The sequence below is a fragment of the Macaca nemestrina genome, chromosome 1 (genome assembly GCF_043159975.1).
Source record: "Macaca nemestrina isolate mMacNem1 chromosome 1, mMacNem.hap1, whole genome shotgun sequence".
In the NCBI taxonomy this organism is placed as follows: domain Eukaryota; kingdom Metazoa; phylum Chordata; class Mammalia; order Primates; family Cercopithecidae; genus Macaca; species Macaca nemestrina.
The window spans coordinates 11390772-11403626 of NC_092125.1; the positions used below are offsets into that span (position 1 = coordinate 11390772).

At 38.1% G+C, this 12855-nt stretch overlaps 1 protein-coding gene across 21 annotated transcripts in view; it reads right to left on the reverse strand.

Moving 5' to 3' along the window:
• LOC105474624 (ryanodine receptor 2) overlaps positions 1-12855 on the reverse strand; it is a 786480-nt gene that overhangs the window by 18875 nt on the left and 754750 nt on the right. For all 21 annotated transcript variants that reach the window (XM_071073921.1, XM_071073859.1, XM_071073912.1 and 18 more), the window contains 2 exons: positions 9084-9230; positions 6313-6447 (listed from right to left, as the gene is read on the reverse strand). In XM_071073921.1, the coding sequence (XP_070930022.1) occupies positions 6313-6447; positions 9084-9230 (282 nt within the window). The remainder of the gene's footprint in view (positions 1-6312; positions 6448-9083; positions 9231-12855) is intronic.

The following is a 12855-nucleotide window of genomic DNA, read 5'->3' on the forward strand; positions in this document are numbered from 1 at the left end:
TGGTGAAAATCCTTATGAGACCTTCATCTTGGCAAAAAAAAAAAAAAAAAAAAAAAAAAAAGGAAACATGAGGAGAGAATTTGGAGAGAGAACTAGAGAGACAGATTATTTGTTGGGAAGGTAGGGTAAAATAAGTGACGACAATTAAGTGAGGTAATTTAGAACAATTACCCAAGTAAGTTTATTTCCCTAGGAGTGTACTTTTCATCTTAATCACCCGCAAAGCTATTTTTCCCCAAGTGCATAGGTCTTGACACCTTCCCTGCAGCCTCTGGTTCGGGGGTCCCTCTCCGTCTGAGACGAACATCCTCCTTTATGTCAAGTCAGTCTCCCTGGCTATCTAGTGACAATCATCTTTTTACCTTGGACTTTACATCATTTTTCACTTTTCCCTCCTACGTTCTTGTAGAGGAGGTTCAAGTTCTATCAGGATACTGCTGGTTTAATTAGATTCTCAGGCTCAAAATATCCTAATCTGGAAAAAAAAAAAAAAAAAAAAAATCCCCGTGTGTCTTGTCTATAACACTGCAGCTATGGCGCCACCTACTGTAAATTATGAAAAGCAGAAGGGCGAGTTGCCTACTTGGAAAACCTAAGATGTTCTCTCAGATCCACAGAAAACAACAAAGAAACTCAGGATGAAGTGAATACAGTGTGACATGAGTGAGGAAAATTTATCTCAAGAGAGAATATAGACATCGCCCTGTGAAAGGAAATGTTCAAGAGACTGTCAAAAAGAAAGGATTATCTTTGGAGAACTAAATTAAAGAAACGAAATCTTTGTTTCCTATTCTGTGCCGCTTTCTTGCTGGCAGGCTGGTTTTAATAAGCCTCTACTTTGAAAGTGCACTACTGTAAGTCATCAGTTATATTTTAAATTTTGTTGGCTTTTTGAAGAAGCCCCTGCACAAGTACTAGTAAGAAGCAAATCAAAAGCAAGTGTTTGGACACTACAATTGGAACGTCAATCTAGGTAATGTGGCCTCCGTTCCCATGTGGGAGTTTTTAGGGACAATCACTGGGATATGAGCTTGTGTAATGCTACAGAGACTCCTGTCTGGTGTGACTGGTTGGCAGCAGCACATCATTGTGAATGAGCTAGGGATGAAAAAGTGACTTGTATCTTGGAACTGAGTTTTCTCTTGCAGGGAGGAAACATCTAAGACATATACTCACCCCAGTCAAAGACAAGATAGTAAGTTTATTGTTACGTGTAGAAATATAAAAACCTACAACAGAGCTGGTCATAAATAGTCTTACTCATGAGGACAGAAATCCCTGAAACTGAAGAAAATCTAGGCTCTAGTTAAGTCCATAGTTCAAAACATCAACAGGTCGTATTTCCTCACTGGAACCAAGTTTCTCTGTCTTCTGTATTCATGCCCCATGAAATTGGGCAAAATCAACCAGGTGAAGGCAGTTGTCTTCCTAAGCAAAATTAACAAAAGTAATGGAAATGCATACTGAGAGTGAGGTTCAAAATGTAGTCGTCTAAGGATCCTATGATTACAACTTGAATGGGGTCAACTATGATGGCTGCACAATAAAAGGAGAGACCAGGATGTTGCCGGGGTCTCCCTGTGGTATAAAAGGGAGATCTAAAGTCACATATTGTTCTCACTACCTGACACAGGTCACTGAATGTCACAATCTGAAATCATTCCTATTTTTCTATTAATTTTTAGCAATTCTCTGAGCATCATACTCTTTAGGAATACATGACCTAAGTAAACTTTCTGCTCTGAGGCTGGTAGATATTGAGATTTATAAATTTGGTGGGGCCGGGCGCGGTGGCTCAAGCCTGTAATCCCAGCACTTTGGGAGGCCGAGACGGGCGGATCACGAGGTCAGGAGATCGAGACCATCCTGGCTGACATGGTGAAACCCCGTCTCTACTTTAAAAATACAAAAAACTAGCCGGGCGAGGTGGCGGGCGCCTATAGTCCCAGCTACTCGGGAGGCTGAGGCAGGAGAATGGCGTGAACCCGGGAGGCGGAGCTTGCAGTGAGCTGAGATCTGGCCACTGCACTCCAGCCTGGGCGGCAGAGCGAGACTCTGTCTCAACAACAACAACAACAACAAAAAATAAATAAATAAATAAATAAATTTGGTCGGGTGTTTGTCCTAGAATAGTACTGAATTTCTTGGAAGTCACTGCAGGCAATGTACCTGCTGCTGCTACCTTCTGCATTGTGCCACGTAGCCTTTCCTGGCCTCCCACTCCCCTCTTGCCTTCAGGGTCACAGGATAGAGAGGCTCTGAGCATGGCTGATATTAAAGGCAGCACATGGGAGAGGAGATGAGGATCCTTGACACATCTTCAGCCCTAGGCCTGGAATGAATGAATAGGTGTGGGAGGAGGGGCAAAGTGTTGCATGTTAGTCACTCTGATGAGAGTCATCACTAGTAACGGGTCAGTCTTGTTGCAGTGAATCCAGTTTTCTTACAGTTGCTGTTAAGTTATTTTTAAAAAAACTTATAAATTTTTCTCTGCTTTGCGGTGTGAGAAAAGCAGCAACAGGAAGGATAGGAGATGCTTTGAAGAAGCAGACAGGTGGGCCAAATCAGGGGGTGATAGAAAGGCAGTCAGGGAAGAGGCTCCAGGCAAGGTGCATGAATTATTCGTCCAGCAATTAATCAGAGAAGAAGAGTATCAAAGGTAAATATTGCATCTCAGTCATGCCAACTTATGATGACTAAAATGGATCTCAAGTATTAAGGCACATAAACTGTGTCCATATCAATATCTTCCACTCTAGTATGATGTGACATTAAAAAGTTATTTTTATTTCCCTGTCCAGTAGCCATCTAAAGCAACTTCTCAGTTGCAGTATTTGAGCAGGGATGTTGAATCCACTATTTTTGTCTAGTATATTAAATGTTCTGTATGTAACAGGAATACTGATCCACAAGGTTTTCCAAAACTTCTGGAATTTCTGGGGCATTCTTTTCTTGGAAGATTCTAGGGAAAAGAATGAGCTTAGCAGAATTGCTATAAAGGTGCTTACCATGCAAGTTCCATGAGGGCAGGGACTGTACTTACTCAAACCTTATCCTTAACAAGTGCCTGGTATAAAACAATCACTCAAATTAGTAACAGAAGCATTAATGAAGTTACTAACTGTGAGGTAGTGTAACTTAGAGTACCGGTTGAAGAGTGTCACCTCTTCCTAACTGTGTGACTTATGACAAGTTACTCAAACTCTTGGTAGCTCAGTTTCCTCATCTGTAAAATGGGAATGATAGCAGGGCCAACCTACAGCAAAAAGTTATTAGGAGACTACTGAGTTAATATGTGTAAAGCTCTTGAGATAATACCTGGCACAACATCATTTATAGCCAAGTGCTATATGAGCACTTGATACATAAAAAAAATCTACAGGACTGCGGATTTGTAACTGGGATGGCATTTTCTTCCAGTTGAGGAATTAAGTGTATGGATGAACAACCATGAACATCAGAGTCCTTTCAGCTCTGACACTCCGTGTCCTCCAAGTAGGTCACTAGCACATGGAAATCACAAAGCCATATGTGTAACACCTCAGAATGGCAATAATGACAGGAAATACTGAAAATTATAGATGATTTTTGCATGAACAATACGATTTGCTCTGCTGCCAACTATGTACGGACTGATGAGTTGAAAGCTTTTTTCCCCCTGCATTTTCCATTAAAAGCATCCCTTTTTGAAGTTCTAAGCCTTCAAAAAGTTAATCTTGACCTAAGAAAAGGGAATATTTTTATGTCAGCAAGCTATTATGTATCCCCAATTTTTAAATAACCTGCAATTCATTTGAGAGTTGTTATTTATTCTCAAATATTTTTTATTAAAAAGAAAGTTGGGAAGAGAACAAAATGCCTAATATTGAAAAGCTAAAGAATGACAATCTTGTCTGAAGATCTCTAAATTAGTAAATAAAATAATATTTGTTTAAAGGAGAGGAAGGATGGGCAATTCTATATTAATGATCCTTTATGATAAAATTTTAAATACAGAAAAACTTCTTTACACAAATAAGAGATTCGGGCTATAAATAAATGGCTCAAGAACAGGCGGTGGATGAAAATGTAGCATCAGGTTTCAGCAGAGCTTCCCTCAGCCTCTGTCCTTTAATTCCTTCAGGTCTGCCACCTGTATGTTCTGTCCTCTCCTTCCTGCCAGGAAACAGTCCCTGCATGTAGTTAAACTAATTTTGGGAATAACTGAAGGCAGATTATCTTTTATAACATGGTGGGGAAAAAACTGTCTTAGACTTTTAAAAATAAAAAAATACCTCCGGTAAAAAGAAATAGTATCAGTCATTCAGACAGGAGTAAAGTCGATAAAATGAAAAGCAAACAAGTTTCTTTCTCCTGTGATCTATGGTCCTACCCCGGTAGGAATCCTTGTTCACAGTGTCCTATGAATAAATCCCTCCAGAAAAATGTTATGCATATTCTAGCATATCAAAAATATGAATTGTTGTGTATATATCATTTCACACAACGAGGATCCTATCATACTGATCAAGATCTTGTTTTTTTAAATTAAATGTAATTTAATTAAAATGTAATTTGTATGTCTCTCCATATCTGTATATATGAATTTCCCTCATTTTCAAACAGATGCATATTTGTTATGGATTTATCATAATTGACTTAATCAGGACGCTACTAATGATCATTTAGATTATTCCTAGCTTGTGAGGGCAGCTGATGTCCTTGAACATACAGAGGCTTATTTGTGAGTAAACCTTTAGGTAGATTACTAGCAGCGGAATTAATAGTTACAAATTTGATAGGTATCGCAAAACTTCTCTAAAATTGTTGTCAATTCAAATTCCCAACCAGAGTCATGAAAATGCCGATTTTTTTCCCATCAATTCACCAACTATGGGTTTTAACAAACGTGAATACTTTGCAAACCTGACGGGTAAAAAGTGTTTTTTTCATTGTTTTAATTTGCATTTCTTTCACTTTGACAGAGGCTGAGCATCTTTTCAAATCTGCAAGCCCACTGCATTAATTTCACCGTGAATTGTCTGGTCATGTGATTTACTTGTTTTTCTATTGGTTTATTTCTTCTTATTGATGTGATAAGGACTTGGTAGATTAAGGAAACTGGTCCTTTGTTATGGTGTTAAAAATATTTTTCCCATTTTACCATTTGCCTTTACGACTGTACTTATTGTTGCTCTTTTTTCAAATAATGTTTATGTTTTCATAGACCCTGAGTTTTATGTCATACTCAGACCCTTCTCCATATAAAAATGAGTATTACTATTATTTAAGGCATCAAATTCTGTCTTGTGATTATTCCTTCTTATCGCATTAAAATATGCTCAATTGAGAATTTATTTTTATTTATAAAGCAACGTTGGTATCCATTTTTATCATTTTCCCCCAAACAGCTTGTCCATGGTACTAATGTCATTTATTAAATTATTTTTCATTTCCTTACTTCAAAAGCTATCTTTATCATCTTTTAATTTCCATGAGTATTTGCATCTGTTTCTGAACCACTCTGTCCCGCTGATTTGTCATTCTTTAGTATAAAATTATCTTAATTGTTAGTCTTTGTAATAATGGTCATTCTCTCTCATCAATCTTTTGGGCTATTTTTTCTAGAGTAATTTATGTATCATTATATCAGCCTCTATACCTACATCGCCAACACAAATGGTGTAGGTATTTTCGTGAGGAATTCACTGAAGGAAACATCTCTTTCCAGCTAGTGATATATATTTTGTCTCATGTTCCCCTTCCTGATCTAAGATCTCATGTATGATAACTTCTCATTTGCCAATATTAGAGAGATAGGTTGTAGAACAGTGATATAAAGCAATATGAAAGCTTTAACAGCTGTTGATTTTTGAAAACCAAAACCAAAAAAGACATTTAAGCCAAGATAATATAAAAGCAAAAATCAGTAGTTCTATAAAGAGATACACTTTTGAAATTTAGTAATTTCAGTTAAAGTCATTAAGGTGACAAAAAACTAAGGCTTCCAAATGTTCTCTGGGAAATAATTTTACCTGCTGTCCTGGGATATGTGAACAACAGGCTTAAGCGATGACATTACTCCTTTGAGTTCTAAGTACATTACTCAGCAATTCTAATTATTAGGCTGTGCAGCACACATGGAAAATGGACAGAAATGCTCCTTTATGTTCTGCTAAAATTGAAAACTGCTGACTCTTTAAAGAGCCGTGCAACTTTTTATTGTTTAGACTATTTTCTATTTTGCACTGTTAGAGAATAAATACACAATTACTTAGATTGCAGAAGCAGGTGACATTTTTGTTCATATGAGATCAAAGGTTATGAACTTACCGTTAGCATATCATCACATTTCATATCTGGTGTATCACCGTCTTCACTTTTATTGTAGAATTTTCGGAAAAAATTGAATGCCACCACGGTGTACAGGTACACAACAACAGCTAACAAGCCAACAGTTAATACGAGCTGGAAAGCAATGTGACAAGGGACAGGTATTAGAAATGTAGGACATGCAATTGACACATGTGGCATCTATGTGGGTGGGGAATGCTCTAGTGAGAACACAGCTGTGTTTACTAGAAGCTAATGGGATCCATAACTTATTTCTCACCTTTCTTACCCCTCGTGCAGACATTTATTTTCATATTCTCTTTATCAAGTTGTCAGACTAAATTTTATTTATTTTATATTTTATTTTATTTTATTTTTTTTGAGATGGAATCTTGCTCTGTCACCAGGCTGGAGTGCAGTGGCGCGATCTTGGCTCACTGCAAGCTCTGCCTCCCGAGTGGCTGGGATTACACGTGTGCACCACCATGCCTGGCTAATTTTGTATTTTTAGTAGAGATGGGGTTTCTCCATGTTTGTCAGGCTGGTCTCGAACTCCCGACCTCAGGCGATCTGCCCGCCTCGGCCTCCCAAAGTGCGGGGATTACAGGCGTGAGCCACTGTGCCCTTTCTTCGTTTTATGAGGGCTATTTTCCATAATTTACATTTAATAAAACGCATTTTATTTTTATGACTAAATTATTTTTTAATTTTCAATCCTATCCTAAATAGAAGTTGGTATTGCCCCTGAAATCTGGGGACACACAATTAGTAATAATGTATAATATAAATATTTTTTAAAACTGAGAAATCTTGCTTTGTAAACAATGACCAAAGTGAAAAACACCACAGCTAATGACCAACACTATTTTGAAGGCTATTTTTCTCAATCTGTAATTAAATGTCTCTGTTTGAAAGGTCTTTCAGCTCTATGTAATCTGTTTTTAATTCCAAATTATACTTTAATTTTTAGATAGTTATAAGTATATGATAGAATTGTAGAGTATTTTTGATAGAATATGCATATGCTAAAAATGTGGCTTTTTACCAAGTTGGTGAAAATGTATTTCTAGTTTCATCACAGAAATTCTACCACGCTAACATGCCTTATCTTTATGTGTACTTTCTCTGATTACAGCAGAACTTTATGGTCTCAACTGTGACTGCCTATGCTGATTAAGTCTTTACAAAATCACTTTACAATTATCTGGAGAAAACATGTTAGCTTAACAGAGGGTTTCATTCATTTCTATAAATGAAGTACAAGGCCACTGTGAATTTCTGCATGTTTTACCTGTTAGGACTATTAAACTCTACATATTTCTGCAAATGAACATTTGAGGCCAGGTGGGGTGGCTCATGCCCGTAATCCCAGCACTTTGGGAGGGCGAGGCGGGCAGATCACCTGAGGTTCGAGACCAGCCTGGCCAACATGGTGAAACCCCATCTCTACTAAAAATAGAAAAATTAGCCAGGCATGGTGGCACGCGCCTATAATCCCAGTTATGTGGGCGGCTGAGGCAAGAGAATCACTTGAACCTAGGAGGCGGAGGTTGCAGTGAGCCGAGATCACACCACTGCATTCCAGCCTGGGTGACAGAGCAAGACTCTGTCTTAAAAACAAACAAAAAAAGAAAATTTGATACCTCAAAAAGAAAGAAACCCCACAAAGTTCAGAAACTGAAAGTAGTGCCAGATCTTTTATGTAGAAACACACATAGATTTGGCATCTCCAGTTCTTTACTACACATACTGGGAGCTCAAACACAACTTAAGAACTGACTGGCAGATAAATAGACTTTTTGTCACTAGACCCATGACTTGCTGTGCACATCATAGCCATAAGGAGAACTTAAAGTGACGTATGTAAGAATAATGTGCTGAAATTTAGAAAACTAATGATAATGAGGACTTAACTGTGGACCCAGTTCAAAGCTTTTAGAGAGGCAATTATTTTAAAATATGCTGGGCTACAAGACTCTGGAAAAGAAGGATTCTGTTAATCCAAATAACTAACACAGCATATGTTACCACCCAGTGGACACTTGAAAAATAGCAAATGAATTAATAAATGCATACTTCTGCAATACGCTTCATGATAATGGAAAGTTTTAACATTACAAACGGGTTCCATTAGAACATGCATACTTCTGCCATATGCTTCATGATAATGGAAAGTTTTAACATTACAAGCAGGTTCCATTAGAACATAAGTGCATTTTCTGGACCTAGACCAGTTTTCTTCTGAGTCAGCATGACCTTGTCAAATATGAAACATGATCCTTTTTGCTCAATTTAAAAGTAAAGCGTATAAGATAAACAGTTTAAAAATATTACATTAAAATGCAGCATCTCATATTTTACAGCTAACACAATAAGTGCATCAGGATTCTGTAACCTATTTTGGTTCCACATAACAGCAAGTGGAGCAAACACTATACCAGAAACAAAATAGTAACTAAGTTCCTGAGTGCTTAATATGTGCCAGGGGCTGTGTTAAAGCATATACATTTGTTTTTATTTCATTTTCACAAAAATCTGGTAAGGTATGTACTTTTATTATTTTCAATTAATTTATCCAAGGTCAAGTCAAGGCTTGAGTATAGGCCTAGAAGACTCTCAAACTGCTAATCCCTGCAGTTTAGAAGAGGTACAGACCCTTCCTTCCAAAAAATCTTTAAAACTGTACATTGCCATTTGAGGGGTAGTTTTATTTTTCTTTATTTGTTGCTTTTTTATGTTCTGCAATGGGGAAAAAAAGATAAACTGCTTACCTGTTTGCCATTGTGAGTTACTGAGGACAAGATGGTTCTTAATGTCTTGAATCCCATAGCAATGTCGAGAAGGTGAGCAGCAAAAAAAAAGTTGTTATAGTGTCCAAGAACAGACATAGTCATATACCAGGCTAGGTAGAGGAAGGACTATCAAGACAAAATGGGGGGGAAACATGTCAGAAAATAGAATGCATGACCATTGTTATGGGTTAAGCAAAACAAGCCGGGAACAGAAAGTTAAACTCTACATGTTCTCACTCACATGTGGAATCTTAAAAAGTTAATCTCATGGAAGTAAAAAGTAGGAGAGAGGACACTAGAGATCGGGGAGAAAAAGGAGGTGTAGGAATAGGGAGAGATTTGTTAAAAGATACAAAGTTATAGCTAGATAGAAAAAATAATTTCTAGGGTTCTATACCACTGTAGGATGACGGCAGGTCACAATAATATATAGTTTCAAACAGCTAGAAGGAGGATATTAAATGTTCCCAACACAAAGAAGTGATAAATGTTAAAGAAAATGCATATACTAATTGCCCTGATCTGATTACATTATATTTATCAAAATATCACTAGGGACCTCATGAATATGTACAATTATTTGTCAATTAAAAAAAATTAAAAAGCAACTCCAATTTCACTCTTATAATTACTCTATTTACTTCATCTTTGTACATTATACTTTTTTTTTTTTTTTTTTTTTTGAGACAGTCTCTCGCTCTGCCACCCAGGCTGGAGTGCAGTGGCCCGATCTCGGCTCATTGGAAGCTCTGTCTCCCGGGTTCCTGCCATTCTCCTGCCTCAGCCTCCTGAGTAGCTGGGACTACAGGCGCCACCACCTCGCCCGGCTAATTTTTGTATTTTTAGTAGAGATGGGGTTTCACTGTGTTAGCCAGGATGGTTTCGATCTCCTGACCTCAGGATCCGCCCACCTTGCCCCTCCCAAAGTCTGGGATTACAGGCATGAGTCACCGCGCCTGGCTCCCTATACATTTTTATAATTCTAGTTAGCTGTATCAGTTTGTTCTTTGTGTATTTTATTTTTACTTAATTTGTTCTGAAAAGGTCAGTGTCATTCTCTTTAAAACAGTTTTAAAGTGTTTTAAGAATTGTCATTGTTCTTATTTATCCTCCAACAGAGAAACATTTATTGACTTCCTAGTCAGCAGCAGGCTTTCTCAACCCGGCGCATAATAAAGGATTATTGATCAGATAATCCTTTATTATGGGTGCTGTTCTGTGCATGGTAGGATGGCAAGCAGCATCAACCAGATGCCAATCGCACCGACCCCACCTCTCCCCCGAGTCATGACAACCAAAAATGTCTCCAGACATTGCCAAACATCACTGGGAGACAAAGCTGCTCCCCAGCGGAGAAGAACCCTTGCTCTACAGCCAGCCAAAGAACCAGTCACTGTCTCTCCCTCCTTTTCTTCCCTTCTTTGCTTTTCATTTATTCGCTCACTAAATCAGTGTTTGCTGAGACCTACTAGTTACGAAATTACATGTTTTATTAACCAAGCATCTCACTTTACATGAGCCGCAGTAAGTCTAGGAGAAACCCAAATACCATGTGACGTCACTGAAAGCTACAGTACACCTAATAATACAATTGGTTCTGTTGTAGAAGTCTCCTGGGTTATAATTAATGTGGATTATTCACATAGGCTGGAAAATGAACATACTTTTTGGGGAGGGCCGGGACTAATGCTGAATAAAAATATGGTGGCTGTTCTTACTTATGGGACGACTACAGTCTCTGTTGCATAAGGGATGTTTTGCTGGTGGAGTCAGAAGCTACCCATTTGGGGAAGGGGCGGATACCTTCATTTTGACTGTAAGATATCTTAATCTTTCACAGAGAACAAAAAGTGGGGGCTGAGCTAGGAAGGGGATTTCAAGGACCATGTGGAACTGAAGCTAGAGGTCAAGTGGCAGAAAAGAAAATAGCATTTTTAAAAAGCACACTGAGATAAGACCAAGCGGAGTTTGCTTGGGAAGGAAAATTTGGTTTGAGTGGTGGGTTCCTGTTTTGCAAGATCAAGCTAGAAAAGTGTGACAGTGTTGGAGAGACTTGAGGGCAAGTTAAAGGACATTTGTGTACCCCACAGGAGCTTGAGTGCCACTGCAGTATCATGAGGAGGATAATGGTTTATGAAAAATGGCATTGTAGGAAAATTTCTTGAGCACCTACTAAGTGCTGGTCAATGTTCAATATAATTGCACACATGGTCTCTTTTTTATTTTAGCAAGATCTCTGATGAACAGGCATGTTTAGCCCCAATTTATATATGAGGAAGTGAGCTTGCTCCAGTTAAGCTATTGTCTAAAATTATTGTAAGTGGCACAGCCATTAAATTAGAAGACTACTGGACAAGCCCCAGGATGAGGTTACCAGAGCCCAAAAAAGCAGCAAAAGTAAGGATAAGAAGGGAGAATTACAGAGGACACAAACAGGACCAAGATTCAGCAAATAATCAAATGCATGCATTGGAGGGAGAAAGAAGAGGAGTCCGTATGAATAATTTAAGCTTAGGTAGTAAGAAGAAGAAAAATACTAAGAGAAAATTGTAGATTGAAGACTGGATTTGGAGGGGAGGAGCAGAGGAGAAGGAAGGTGAAAATCTGCCATGGGACATTCAGATGGAGCTAATCTAATGAGCCATTAAGAAATGCAAAGACTGAGGAAAAGGAAAATTCATGGGCATAAGATGAGTAAGGAACTAAATGACAAGCTGGGCCAAAGGTGCATGTGTGGTCTACATATGTGCTTGCTGCACAGTTAAATTTGAATGAGAGAGAAAGAATAAATGATTTTTAGTTTAGGTGTGTCGCATGAAGTAATCTGGGAGGTGACTGGCCAAACAGAAGCCATGAAACTGCAGGTGGATAAAAGCCTACTAAGGTAGCAGAAAACTGTCTGTCTGAGGAAAGACTCCGTCCTGGATCTATCTATGCTCAAGTTATCTAGAGGACAAAAAAGTTACATAGCAAGATGAATATTATGGAGAAGCTGCATCTGGGCAGAAGCTGCATCTGGGCAAAAGTGGGCTCTGCAAATATTGTGGCATGGAAGATTGAGCTTAGCGGGCAGAACTTAAGATGGACTGGCCACTTGAATGGAAAATGCCCATTAGAGCCAAAGTCGAGGATGCCCTCTTGTTATTCAGGGGAGTTGCTTCCATTTGGATGAGAAATTATTTGTAAGACAGTGTATTAATAGTTTATAGTTCTAAAAGATAATTTTGAACTCTTAGAGAATGCTCCTAAGATACCCAGAGCTCTGGGCCCATGGCTGGATGAGGGAAGGGGTAAGGATAGAGGCAGGAGAATTTGGGGGCTATCAAAGGCTTCTAAATAGGAGAATGGAACTAATGTTAACTATAAAAGTCAGTGCTAAAATTAAAGAGTGAAATCTTGAGACACCTGGCGGTTTTTAGTAATAGGTAATTTTTTTTTCTATTTTATTTGAATATATATTAGGGCCCTATATTTAGTCTCCAAAGAATATTTGGTAAAAGGAGAATAAAATAAAAACTCCATAATTTAATGTACTTAATTTGGGGAAAACCTAAATTTAGCACAATTAATGTTCTTTGAAAATTATTTAGGAGTTTCTTTTTAACGTCTATAAAACTGAAGTATGCCATTGCCCAATTAAAACCTTAATGAACATACTCACAAATCTGCATCTCAGTTTTTCTTTTGTGTAAATATATTTTCATTTTAATGTTTCGGCTATTGAAAGAAATGGAATGAGAGATGGGCTCGT